Source organism: Wasmannia auropunctata, unplaced genomic scaffold (genome assembly GCF_000956235.1).
Source record: "Wasmannia auropunctata unplaced genomic scaffold, wasmannia.A_1.0 LD336053.1, whole genome shotgun sequence".
Taxonomy (NCBI): Eukaryota; Metazoa; Arthropoda; class Insecta; order Hymenoptera; family Formicidae; genus Wasmannia; species Wasmannia auropunctata.
Genome location: NW_012026837.1, coordinates 4,924,144 through 4,936,057, shown reverse-complemented (window position 1 = coordinate 4,936,057; position 11,914 = coordinate 4,924,144). Strand labels below are relative to the sequence as shown.

General features: G+C 37.0%; 3 protein-coding genes across 8 annotated transcripts in view; all 3 read right to left on the bottom strand.

Moving 5' to 3' along the window:
• Positions 1 to 143: 143 nt before the first annotated feature.
• On the bottom strand, positions 144 to 2,938 carry LOC105451214 (transmembrane protein 256-like). Of its 3 annotated transcripts, XM_011691520.1 has the most exons (5): positions 2,786 to 2,938; positions 2,379 to 2,481; positions 981 to 1,137; positions 703 to 824; positions 144 to 611 (listed from the first exon to the last, which is right to left on the bottom strand). In XM_011691520.1, the coding sequence occupies exons 2-5, from the start codon at positions 2,469 to 2,471 to the stop codon at positions 468 to 470; spliced, it is 516 nt and encodes a 171-aa protein (XP_011689822.1). In that variant the 5' UTR covers positions 2,472 to 2,481; positions 2,786 to 2,938; the 3' UTR covers positions 144 to 467. The 3 variants fall into 3 exon arrangements, with proteins under 3 accessions (XP_011689822.1, XP_011689821.1, XP_011689824.1); XM_011691519.1 differs by lacking the exons at positions 2,379 to 2,481; positions 2,786 to 2,938 and adding an exon at positions 2,532 to 2,778; XM_011691522.1 differs by lacking the exons at positions 2,379 to 2,481; positions 2,786 to 2,938 and adding an exon at positions 1,473 to 1,561.
• Positions 2,939 to 3,642: 704 nt separating this feature from the next.
• LOC105451212 (male-specific lethal 3 homolog) lies at positions 3,643 to 7,114 on the bottom strand. Of its 3 annotated transcripts, none has more exons than XM_011691518.1 (10): positions 6,712 to 7,114; positions 6,296 to 6,364; positions 6,094 to 6,203; positions 5,802 to 5,985; positions 5,345 to 5,530; positions 4,808 to 5,115; positions 4,488 to 4,691; positions 4,066 to 4,232; positions 3,883 to 3,967; positions 3,643 to 3,801 (listed from the first exon to the last, which is right to left on the bottom strand). In XM_011691518.1, exons 1-10 carry the CDS (start codon positions 6,811 to 6,813, stop codon positions 3,714 to 3,716), a joined length of 1,503 nt encoding a protein of 500 aa, XP_011689820.1. In that variant the 5' UTR covers positions 6,814 to 7,114; the 3' UTR covers positions 3,643 to 3,713. The 3 variants fall into 3 exon arrangements, with proteins under 3 accessions (XP_011689820.1, XP_011689818.1, XP_011689819.1); XM_011691516.1 differs by having other exon boundaries at positions 3,644 to 3,801; positions 4,066 to 4,265; XM_011691517.1 differs by having other exon boundaries at positions 3,644 to 3,801; positions 4,066 to 4,262.
• A 591-nt stretch (positions 7,115 to 7,705) lies between these two features.
• Positions 7,706 to 11,914, bottom strand: part of LOC105451210 (phosphatidate cytidylyltransferase, photoreceptor-specific) — a 6,748-nt gene continuing 2,539 nt past the window's right edge. For both annotated transcript variants that reach the window (XM_011691513.1, XM_011691514.1), the window contains exons 5-11: positions 11,332 to 11,534; positions 11,084 to 11,240; positions 10,855 to 11,007; positions 10,647 to 10,778; positions 10,417 to 10,551; positions 10,225 to 10,294; positions 7,706 to 10,079 (exon numbers count right to left, since the gene is read on the bottom strand). In XM_011691513.1, the coding sequence (XP_011689815.1) occupies positions 10,063 to 10,079; positions 10,225 to 10,294; positions 10,417 to 10,551; positions 10,647 to 10,778; positions 10,855 to 11,007; positions 11,084 to 11,240; positions 11,332 to 11,534 (867 nt within the window). In that variant the 3' untranslated portion in view covers positions 7,706 to 10,062. The remainder of the gene's footprint in view (positions 10,080 to 10,224; positions 10,295 to 10,416; positions 10,552 to 10,646; positions 10,779 to 10,854; positions 11,008 to 11,083; positions 11,241 to 11,331; positions 11,535 to 11,914) is intronic.

Sequence of the window (11,914 nt, the reverse complement as noted above, 5' to 3'; positions counted from 1 at the left end):
CAGTTCAATAAAACGTATAGATATATCGTAAAATCGCCAAAAGAATGTACCTCTTAAAAAAACGCATCGGACGACACGCGCAAGCATCGGGAGTTGCACAAGAGACACGCTCTGTTATTTTCTAAGGAATATTTAAAAGCCCATTTTCTCTCTCGAATAACCGTAAAATTATATTTTTTATTTACTTTTACCTCGTATTTTATCTTCTGGAAATAAAATCAATCTATAATTGTCGAGTATATACACCCATTGTGATATTCATATTCAAAAGTTATCTCATTCGAACACTCTCTTTCTTTTTCTGTAAATCTTCAACCATCCACTCTTAATGCTACGAAGTATTGTTTTCATCTTTTTTCCTTTTACGTTGCGTATTACATGTATAAGTTGCCCGCAGACTTGTCACTTGTTTGCTTGCTCGTACGAAAACTCCCATTTCTTTTTTTTTTACAGCGTACAGCGATATTTTACAAGAACATACTGCACCACGCCAGTATAAAACAAAATCCCCCGATCGGCGTTGTCGCGCTGAATCGCCTGTTGTTGGTGAACGCGGTGTAGTAACAGCTTCCGCAGAACAGCAAGATCCCCGAGAGCATGAACGTCGCGGCCTACGACACAGATGTACACGTGAAATTATTTCAATTCCTCTCCTCGGGCACACGACTCTCGTCGCGGATTGATGACGATGGTTCAACTTACCACCGTTGGGAACTTGCACAACGGTAATCCGAGCAGGGCCAAAGTGTGTATGAAATGGTATCGATTCGCCGTTTCGAAGATGCGACGTTGCTCCTGCCCTATCTCGTCCTTGGAGTAATGTCCTGCCGGGGCGGAGAATTCGATTAAAATTCGACGGTCTTGACGTTCGATTTAAATTTAAGCCTCGCGTTCGCTTAACACGATTCAAAGCACGTTAAATTGTACACGTTAAGATGATACGGATGCGAAGTGTATATCGAGCGGATTCGATTACTTACGGTGGGATCCGATGGCGCCAAGAATCACGGCCGCCGCACCGCTGAGGGCCGCAAGTCTCACGTATGGACCGCTGGCAGCGGCTAACTTCCACAGAGGTACCGGCGCTGCCATTTTCACCGACTCGACTTTCTGCTTTCCTCCCAAATAATATGCTGCCTGACAGACCGTATCACTTTTATTAGTTTTCGCGAAATACAAATTACATTCTGTTCAAACGACATTAGATTTTTTTTTCCTTTACACTCAAAGCTACTGGCAGTTCGAGTGAGTTAACGAAAACAATTACTGCTACAACTACTTGGACTGCGTCCCGTTTTAACGCTTTTACACGCTGCTGCAGGTATATAATTTGTCCTCGTTTAACATTTGATTAATAAATATAAAATGATTCCGTGAGAGCGCTAAAAAAAAGCGTGAATACGGAACGCAGCCTTATTAGATTTTTATCAACCTTCTTTAATTGAATTTTCCCGGCCACCGAAAAAGATTACCATCAGTTACACTTAACAGCCATTTCAAACAGATGAAACGTTCAAGACTGCTTACGTAAATGCTCGTTATAATGGCAACGTACAACGTGACATTGCACATTGCGATATAAAGATGTAAAAAAAAAAATGTATTATTCATTAATGCTTGTGTTACACGATAATCATCGCGACGAAACAATCGATCTATTATCAATGCAATTAATTTCATTATTTTGCATTATTAAACGCAACAAACGAGCGTGATAATTTTTTTTACTGCAATCCTTGTCAATTGTAAAAAAAAACAGTGGCAAGGACTATTTTACATACATATACACTGCGTATGGATATATATATATTTTTTTGTGTGTGTGTGTGTGTGTGTGTGTGTAAAAAGAAGAGAAAGATTTGCATATGAAACTCTTAAACCTTGATCAGGCTGCAGCTAACTTAATCGATGATTTAATTCAACTGGCAGAATCGCTCTTACGGCAAGATTTCTAATCAAATAATTATCTAATCTTGTTCTACATCTTAAATAATCGATAATGCAACAATGCAAAAATTAATAATTCTATCCAAGTTAACAAAATAATAAAAATACTATTGACACAAGAAAGATTGAAATTGAAAGATTAATCACTGATTAAGCCAATCAAGATTTAGTCGAAGACACTCTTGCTCGTCTCATGCTTCAACTTCAGAATGTAATGGTGAATGAGTAATATTATTACGCGTATATGATGTGTATACGTACACACAAGAGTTAATATGCATGTGAATGATACGATAAGGAAGCATATGGAAGAGAAGTCACCTAATGCTTAGGAGAGGAGGTGAGGTTTAGGCAGGTCCGATTTGATGCGCAAGCTCTGCCGTTTTGCAAGAGAGAGACACTACAAGGCTAAGACCATGCGACAAGCTTACCGACGTGGCCGCGTTCCAAGCCCCCGCACTCGTCTTGTGAATAACATTATAGGGCATAGTGACCGCCGTGTACACAACGTCCTGCAAGCCCATCCTAGGTCCACTGCGCACACGGACGAGGACGAAGTCGAGTGTTATAATTTACGTACGTACATATGTACATTGAGACAACGGTGATCCGGTGCGGCCGCATTCGCGACGACGACGACACGCGCGAGCGTGTCTCCCGCGAGGCTTCAAGCGGCCGAGCCTCACGCGGCGTTCATCTGCGTTTATCGCGTGAACGTATATGTATGTATACTTATGTATGTACCACGAGCTTTGAGCGGTAAGAAGGCAACGTGCACCGTTGAATGCAAACGCACTGGACACCATTCGGTTACTCCGATCATCTGATGTGTACTCACCACTGCTAACTCGATCACCGCTCTCAGTTGTCTCAAACGGTCTCGAACTCGCTGCGAACCGCGACCTACGTGCACATCACTCACCGGCAAACAACAAACCGACGGGGAATCGGCGCCATCTTGAAATATCGAACTCGAATTCGCACGTCATCAGCTGTTTTTCGCAGCTGTGTGTGTGTGTCTCATACAAGACTCGATTTAAGTTAGGAACAGGTCTGTAACTTCTATATAAGGCCTTAGGACGAGATCTCTGTAGGTTGACCTTTTTCTTCTTGGGACGTCAGCTTCCACGAGGAGCTATACAACCTGTGTTAAAATACAACTGCGTGTTGAAGAGAAAAAGAGGAGAGGCGGAAGGAGCACTTTTTGTTTAAATAACAAGCAAAGAATTTATTTTTCATAGTTGAGCTTGTATTGTTTCTTTTTTTTTTCTTTTCAATTGTTATCAGAGCTTATAGCTGATCGAAAATATGTTGGATACGCAAACAACAACAAAAGTTGTGATAAGAGTCCAAAAATAAGTATAAAACTTTTTATACTAAATATTTCAAAAGTATCACTAATTCATATAAATGTCAATGAGAAAGAATGTTGAAGATCAATTGGTCATATTTACAAATCTCACTTAATATTTCAATCTTAATTTATCTATTCTCACCGTGTAATTTTATATAAAAACATATGATAGAAAAATATTATTTGTCAAAAAAATCGTTCTTGTACTAATATGTCACATGTACTTAGTGACCGTCACGTACAAAAAATAGATATGTATAGCGTTATACAGTCACATTAAAAAAAGCAATGTACAATATTTTATATGTAATTTATATATATATATATAAAATATATATATAACTATATATGATTATATATATATATATATTGTATACATATATAATTTATACATAATGAACGTAAAATACTGTTAAACGTTGCTAGTTTGCAATATTGTTCGATTTTCCACTTGCATGTAGAATTGTTCTCCGAACCACTCCCTGTGCATTTCCAGGTAACTGCAAAAACATATTTGCGTTATTAATACATTTTCATCACGAGTTTGCGATTTAAATACAAAAAGTCATCCCGTCACATACCTTAAAAACATATCTAAATATTTCAAAAGTACTTTCAATTTTTTGCTTGATATATCCGCGGACTGCAGTAACTCAGGTAACTTAACTGAAATTAAAGAAACGCATTATTTCTTCGTCACGTAAAGGTTTTAATAGCTCTGCACGTGCGTCACGTGCTGCTCTCGTAAAATAACCAAGACTTACCAAATAATCTAGTTAAGTGAATGGCACCGTAGTAAGTGGAGGGACTTGGAATTTCAATTTGCCTCGGCACCTGAGGCATTAACCTCCACTTATTTGACTGTTGAAGTAAACTGTTTACTTGAGCGGATGTAACAACAGGCGGCATTCTTAGCGTTACACCTCGCGGGCTAGAACAACGGGAACTTGTACTTGCTATGCTACTAAAACAAAACAATCATAAAAAAAAACGTTATATCTAATTTCAAAAACAAAGGAAAAATTCAGAGAAAGAAGCAAAAAATTCATCGGTTACCACATGCGAGAGAGAATTTCGAGAGAAAGAAAAGAGAAACACTCCCGTAAGCAAGAGTTGTCGGAAATAAACTTAGTAACTCAATAAATTTTCTGTGACGAGAGAAGTTCGAAGCGCATTAGTTTATTACCTCGACAAATTGCCACCGTCCTGCTTGACTTCGTCGTAGGACCTCAATTGTCGGCTCTCGTCGACCGAGCTCACGCGACACGATCGCAATCTTCGCTTGGAATTGTTCGACGGCTTGTCCACCTCCAACTCGTGCTCTTGAAAGGGTGGCAAATGAGCGTATTCCGTATCCTCGAATTCGTCTTTCGCGGATATTTCTAAATTTCTTGCAACACAGACGTTTACTTTATTAAACACAGACAGCGCGGCTCTCGATAAAATTCTTAAAACCAAGTTTCAAATCCAATTGTCATCGATATAAAAGAAAATGCAGAAATTTACTCAATCGAGTCCTCCTTTGGGGCCGCGGTCGTTTGTTCGTTGCTTAACAGGGAAGATTTCAGCGAGGAATACTGCTCGCTTTCCTGCCTGTACAGCAGGATATGAGGTAACGTGAAATCGAAGTATACGCGCAAGCCGTCCGCGACTTCTCTGCATAGGTTCACTTCATTCAATGTTTTCTCTACTGTATTATTCGTTTTATTCCGCTGCGGCTTCTCTGGAATATTCGTCAGCTGCGTCGTAGTGAAATGCTGCACCCAGGATTCCAGAATATTTATCACAGTAGGTTGCGCGGGAAGTACAACGAGCTAAAATAAAAATATCGGTGATATACCTGCGTGATATTTGCCTCAATCGTGGAAAGATTATTAATGTAAATCTTTTTTCGTATAAATTTTCATTTAGACGTAAAAATTAGATAAAATGTAAGCAATTGTAGTTCTTGATTGTTTTTAAAATATAACTTGCATTGATAACGTTTATAGGTACAGTCTGTACCTATAAATCTATTGATCTGGAAATTAACTACTGACTTACCTTATTTTTATTAGTTATCAGGTCATAATCCTGCTCTAAAATCCGTTTTAATGTGCTACCTATGTCAAGATCGACCCCTGGTTTTACGCTGGCTCCAGACTGGCTGCCACCGCCGCTGTCTTCATCGTCGCTCGTTTCGCCCATATAATCAGAACTGCTCTCTGTATCTTCTTCCGTGTTCACTTCCTGCAGTTGAATATGTAATTTTTATAAATATTGCTTTATCGCTTCCGTAATCCTTGATCCAACATAATAGGTATGTTCGCCTTTTACATAGTGGGACAAATGTTAATGATGCTTATGCGACAGCCATCAATCAATTTTCTATATTACGAACATAGCATAAATTCTTTAATTATTGAATCAGTTCTTTCTTCTTTGATTGCATTATAACATTTTTTCAAATGTCTGATCAATTTCGCTACGATTTGTATTGAAAATTGGAGGAGACATTTACCTCCGTATCGTAATCAGCGTGCTGGCCCGAACTGCCGTCCTCGGATGATCCGGTCGTAGCCGACGTGGCACGGCTGCCGCCGCTTCTCGCCCTACGGCGGGGCTCTTGATGTTCCGTTTCGGTCAAACGCTCCGACATCTTGTGACTTCTCTTCTTGCGTTCGCGGCGATACAAATAAGCTCCCCTATTTTGTAAGGAAATAAAAATTATTATAAATAAAAATTATATATCAATTCACAATTAAGCGTATTAAGTTTGTACAATGTTAGAGCAACTTCAGGAAAATACGTACAGCTGAAGCTGCGCTTTTTGCGCTAGATCCCGCTGAAGTTGGCGATTCTCCTCCGTATCCTTGAGCACATATTCCTCTGTCACGCAACGGTCCCAAGACGAATTCCAACCCTTGCACAATGAAATACATTTAAACACTTCCACAATGCGCTTCGACATGCGATTAGAGCAGCTTTTTAATTCAAAACACTTTTCAAACTCACCTGGAAGTGTATGAGGTACTCCACCGCTTTTCTGCCCCTTTGGTCTTTATTTACAATGACATCGAGCACCTGCAAACGATAATTGTCTCATTTAACTACCGCGCGCGATCGACGAAGTTACCCCACATCTCTAACCAAACGATACAAATTTATTTCTCATACATTTCGTACGATCCTCTCAAACTGCAACTATTCGTATAGTCTATAGGTTATACCTCCTCCACTTTTGCAATCTGTGCTTCTTGATGCAATAACTTATAATCTTTCTACGCTAGGCTTGACATCCGATTTGCATTCTACACTTATATTTGCATATGTACAGCAAAACGTACTACTGTTAAAGAAATGCAAATCGAATGCAAAGTGTATGTATATATATGTCTAGCCAATATATGTAGATAACGTATACGCCTCACCTTCGAGTCGTACAGCACCTTCGCCTTCGTCGGATCCGGCTCGTAGCACAATACCTTCTCCCCGTCGGAGAATTTGAATTTCGGCCCTCGCGTTGACACCATTGTAAATATTTGACGGAACGTAAGGGACGCAGGTATTTAAAATACATAAATCGTCAGAGCCATAACCTTTATGACATTCGGCCAGAACGGAGCGACGTCTGTGTATTATGGTGACGCTTGGTGTACGTTGACTGATATATATATGTGTCGATTCTCGGGTGAACTTTAACTTTCACAACCCGCTCGCCACTGACAAATCGAACTGATTATCGCTCAATTTTTATCGTCGCCTCTGAAAGAGTCCTCCCGGCACGCTTATTGTGACATTTGCGTGCATCGTACCGTACATACTAACATACCTCCTCCCGGCTCCTCCCCCCCCCCCCCGGCCTAGCCGCTTCTGACGCAGGAACGCCTTAAGCCCGTGTCACACCTACGCATTCGAGAGCGAGGATTGCGAATTTAGAATTCGACCAAGCGGACCTTTAATCCTCAACACGGCCGTTTTGCTCTAATTGGTCGAATTCTCCAATTCGCAGTCTTTAATTGTCTTAAATATTTGCACAGTTTGCACACGCATTTAGGAAACGATCTCACGACAGTCAATGAATTTTCGGAAATAGAAAAACAGAATTATGAACACAGAAATTATGTAAACAGAAATTTAAATTTCTCTAAAATAGAGGAGCTATTTTTTTGCAGTCTTCTGCATTTTATATACATATTATGGACGCAGGGCATTTTTTCCCACTCAATCGCACGCACATTTCCCATCTGTGATTTAAAAAAAAAGGCGGAGAAATTTATAAAACAGAGAAAACGCTCGGTTCAACTGAAAACAGAGGAAAATTCAAATGTAATATAATATAAATAAACGAAATAAAATAGTTCTATAATAGCGGAACGATAGAGCGATGAAGATAATAATAAAATGTGTTTTATTAAAACATCGTTAATCTTTCAGTATTTTATTTATTTTTTTTATCTCTACATAAATTTATCATCATATATTAAAACTTAAAGTCATCGATCTTGCGTCTAAAACTGTACGTAATTTGTAACATATTTCTTTAAATAACTTCCATCTATTACATTTACATATATATACCTTTTCTTTCATATATTTTCTATTAAATAAACATACATATATGTAATATATATGTTTGATCCATTTATCTGCCACTATAATATCTCTCTTCATTAATTCTAAACATAAGTTTTCGCTATAGAAACGTCGTTTTATATAAGAAATAAAAAGGAATCTACAAACAGAATATTTTTTATTTGTAATACGTCATATGTTCTCTTCGTAAGATACGTTTGAACGTTCAATTGAAAAATAGAACTTTCAAGTAGCGAACGAACGGAAGAATAGATGCTTGCAATATTTATCGTCAATACGTGGAACAATAGCAATACTGAAACTAAGATCGAAGTGCGAGGCGACAGAGAGATGAATTGGTTTTTGCATGAACTGATAGAAATGGCATGCACATTTGTTGAATTCGTTCGCTATTTCCAAGACAATAATATTGAGATCCAAGCACATTTCAATTTGCGATACGCAACGCATAGTTCATATTACGCGTACTTAATTTACGTCAATCTAATCACAGAAAGCTAGTTTTGATTGTGCCACACATCGATTCCGTGCAAGTAATAATTTACGTAAGATTATCTAACATTCGTCAAGCAAGAGATTGGCACAATTACGGACACAAGTGGATCGGAACTAATCGGGAAAAGTACAGTAAAAGTTATAATTTTTAACACCTATCAAAAGGATCCGATTCCTACCGTCATCTCTCAACTAATGTCCGCTTAGATGTTTCCACATATTACACGGCAAGGCAAATTAGATATTAATTAATTATAGTAGCCTGGCCATATTTTCATCAATTATATAATACACCACAGAATTGTTCCACTACACTAATACAAACAGTAATACAGACACAGATCCATTTCTATTTATTAATCATACTTTCCAGCTAGTAGAAATGACGATTGATAAACAGAAATCGATTTTGCCTGAATAATCATTTTTATAAATAATCTTTTTCTCTCACTATGTGTGCTATATATATGGGGCATAATTCTTTGTCAAGTCGGCCACCCCTTCTGTCCAAAATTCAGCTCAATCAAAAAATTTCTTCTAGATTCCGATAATAATATAATTAAAAAAAACGATTTATATAAAATATAAATACAAATAACTTTATTTGAATATAATCTAGAGATAAATGACTAATTGTTTATTTTACAGCCGCTAAACAAATATATCCGACACGAAGAGAAGAAAGCATAATGCTAAACTCCTAAATAGAACCGTTATCCCAACAACATCAACGACAGTACATGTATGTAACGTAGAAATACATTAGTAGGGCATTTTTCCCTTATACATAGCAAGAAACATTATAATTTAACAAAACGGATGCCTTTCATTGAAACAAAGATTACTCATAGAATTATTAACATTTCTCATATAAATTTTACATAAAAGAATAAAACGCATTATGCATATGTACAAAACGAGAGATTCGTTTCTACTGCATCGGATTTCAAATGCAATTACAGTAATTCGATTACGAATAGAAACTACTGAGATCTGCGTATTATAAGTAAAGATATATTTCATTTAAATAGAATATATATTACATAAAAATATCATTTGGTTCTCTTGGTCTATATCTTGTAATACCTAATTGAAAAACAGGCGGTTTTTTTTTATATAGAAAATGGAGAAAATTTTGCAATAAATGCTATGTATAACACTGGATCTTCATTATTTTCTTTGGTTCAATTTTCTTTTTTAGAAAAAAATATCTCATATTTCCAGCTATGCCGCAGTTTAATATAAACTATCGCATTCGACAGAAATTCAACTATCTAATGGAATGCACGAAAATAGTTAAAATTATGATAGACCTATCCAACTGATTACACTCTTAGGCCAGAGTTAATCACAGTAGCATATTACAACTTTTACTCCGATATTTGTGACTTGTGCATTACAATTCTAATGTATAAATAAAAGTATTTTTAATAATACGAGATCCATAAAAGATCGATTATATTAAAGAAATGCTCTTTTTCTCTAATATCGAAATTCATCTCTTTTAATAAAAAATAAAATAAAAAAATAAGATTAGCAAAAATCTCTATCTCATCTCTGGCCACGTTGATTTTCAATTAGACAGTACTATCATTATCATATGACCCTTATACGACTATAAATTACAAAATAAACTTCGTCACAGTTTAACAAATTATTACAATTACAATTATTTGATACTGATGGCATTGTCATCTGTGTATAACGTCTGCTGAAACATTAGAAAAGACATTCGGAGAATCTTTTCTAATATTTTCTGTTAGATAAAAATAATCCCTGCAGCAGTTTCACCATTAAATATTTTTCAACTTAAAAAAATATTAATTTTAATTAAAATATTTAATTTAGCATACCCCTATGTTCCAATGAATCTCTTAGGGTTTGATATATTTGCAGCTGTAGCTCTGGCTTGAGGCTGTAAACCTAAATCGGAAGATATATATGTTATTAAAAGAATTTTGCCTACTTATTCCTTGTCATATTAATTTATAATCCGAAGAAAAGATTAATATTGATAAAACTTACATATAACAAAACTTGTTTACCTGCTGTAATAATTTTTGAGGCGAGGCTGTGTGAATAAATGAAGAAATATAGACATTCACGAATGTTGCCATTAAATACTGACAGTCAAACCTATCCATTATCCCACCATGGCCGGGAATTACATCGCCGAAGTCCTGCAAAGCCGTACGAAGGAAAACAAAACAGTTGCGCAACAACATGTAACGCGTAAAAATTTACAAATCAATTAACGTAATACTCAATAAATTACCTTGATCTTAAACGCTCGTTTAAATCCGCTAGCGAAGAATCCTCCAAACGGGCCGATTACAGAGCTGAATATCGACAACGACAACGAATGTAGAACGAATGGATACAGCGTCAAGGTGGGCTTCCCATTTAACTGCACACATTGAAAAAAATGATCGACCACCCACGCGAACGACAAAAAATAGTCTCTAACAATAAGGATCTGTCACCATTCTTGACATCACTTGAAGACTGCTTGGCAACGTATACTCTTGCGGCTGAAATAAGCTCGACGGTTCGCAATCCATAGTCATCCTTCCGAGAGCTTCGCTGTACTCGATAGGACAGACGAAATAGCGATACTGGCACATGACGTAGGACATCTAAATGACAATACTACATCAGCACACAGATAATCGACCGTTATAGATTTCCGTTTGCACGAAACACATTACCTACCAGTAATCCAAGTATGACGGTCGAAATACCGCCACCGATGAAGCCCTCCCAAGTTTTCTTCGGGGACAATTTTATCAGTGGTGTGCGACCGAAAAAGAAGCCGAACATGTATGCCATCACATCGTTTATAACAATCATACTAACAGGTACAATGAACCTGAGGACAATCGGCGTACAATTAATGAAATGACTATATATTTCTTTTATTATATACGGCATAATATAATTATGAGAGAAAATGTATGTACCATATTAATCCTTCGAATATATTCTGGATGATAAGATAGCTCTGCGTAACAACAATGAGTAACGCGACGTGCGTCCAGGCGAACAGGGAAAACTGCTTCATGTAATATTTTTTCACGAGTGAGAGTACAAACCATACGAAGCCAACAATGTAAAGACAGAATGAGACAAACCGATGGTATGTAACGAGCACACGTAGATATCCCTAGAGACAAGAAAAATTTTAATTATTACCCGCATCACGCACGTGTCACGCGTGTTAATAATATGCACACTATCTAACACATTTTTCAAATATTGTTCTTATCATTTTCTTTTTTCTCTATCATGCCTACATTAAATATCTTTAATAAAGAAGCCTCACAGAATGATGAAGCCATAACAAAAGTATTGAGAGGCAAGACTTGTCGAGGCTTTGCTATTGATTTAAACTAATGCTATTGATGATATATAGATGCGTTTTACAAATGGTCTTTTCTCTTTCTGCAAAATATCACAGGTAAGTAGTAACGGCGAAAGTTTTATACGAGCACTGTAACTTGTATAAATTACACGACTTTATAAGAATCGATATTTCTATTTTTT

Excerpts from the sequence above, each read along its gene's own strand:
- LOC105451214 (XM_011691519.1), bottom strand. The coding sequence starts at position 2,753 with ATGGTGTCCAGTGCGTTTGCATTCAACGGTGCACGTTGCCTTCTTACC. Across the intron at positions 825-980 it reads TGGCGCCATCGGATCCCACC|GACATTACTCCAAGGACGAG; the intron begins GTAAGTAATCGA and ends CCGCCCCGGCAG. Across the intron at positions 612-702 it reads TGTGCAAGTTCCCAACGGTG|GCCGCGACGTTCATGCTCTC; the intron begins GTAAGTTGAACC and ends TCTGTGTCGTAG.
- LOC105451212 (XM_011691516.1), bottom strand. The coding sequence starts at position 6,813 with ATGGTGTCAACGCGAGGGCCGAAATTCAAATTCTCCGACGGGGAGAAG. Across the intron at positions 5,531-5,801 it reads ACGCTGATTACGATACGGAG|GAAGTGAACACGGAAGAAGA; the intron begins GTAAATGTCTCC and ends ATTCAACTGCAG. Across the intron at positions 4,692-4,807 it reads CCAAAGGAGGACTCGATTGA|AAATTTAGAAATATCCGCGA; the intron begins GTAAATTTCTGC and ends CTGTGTTGCAAG.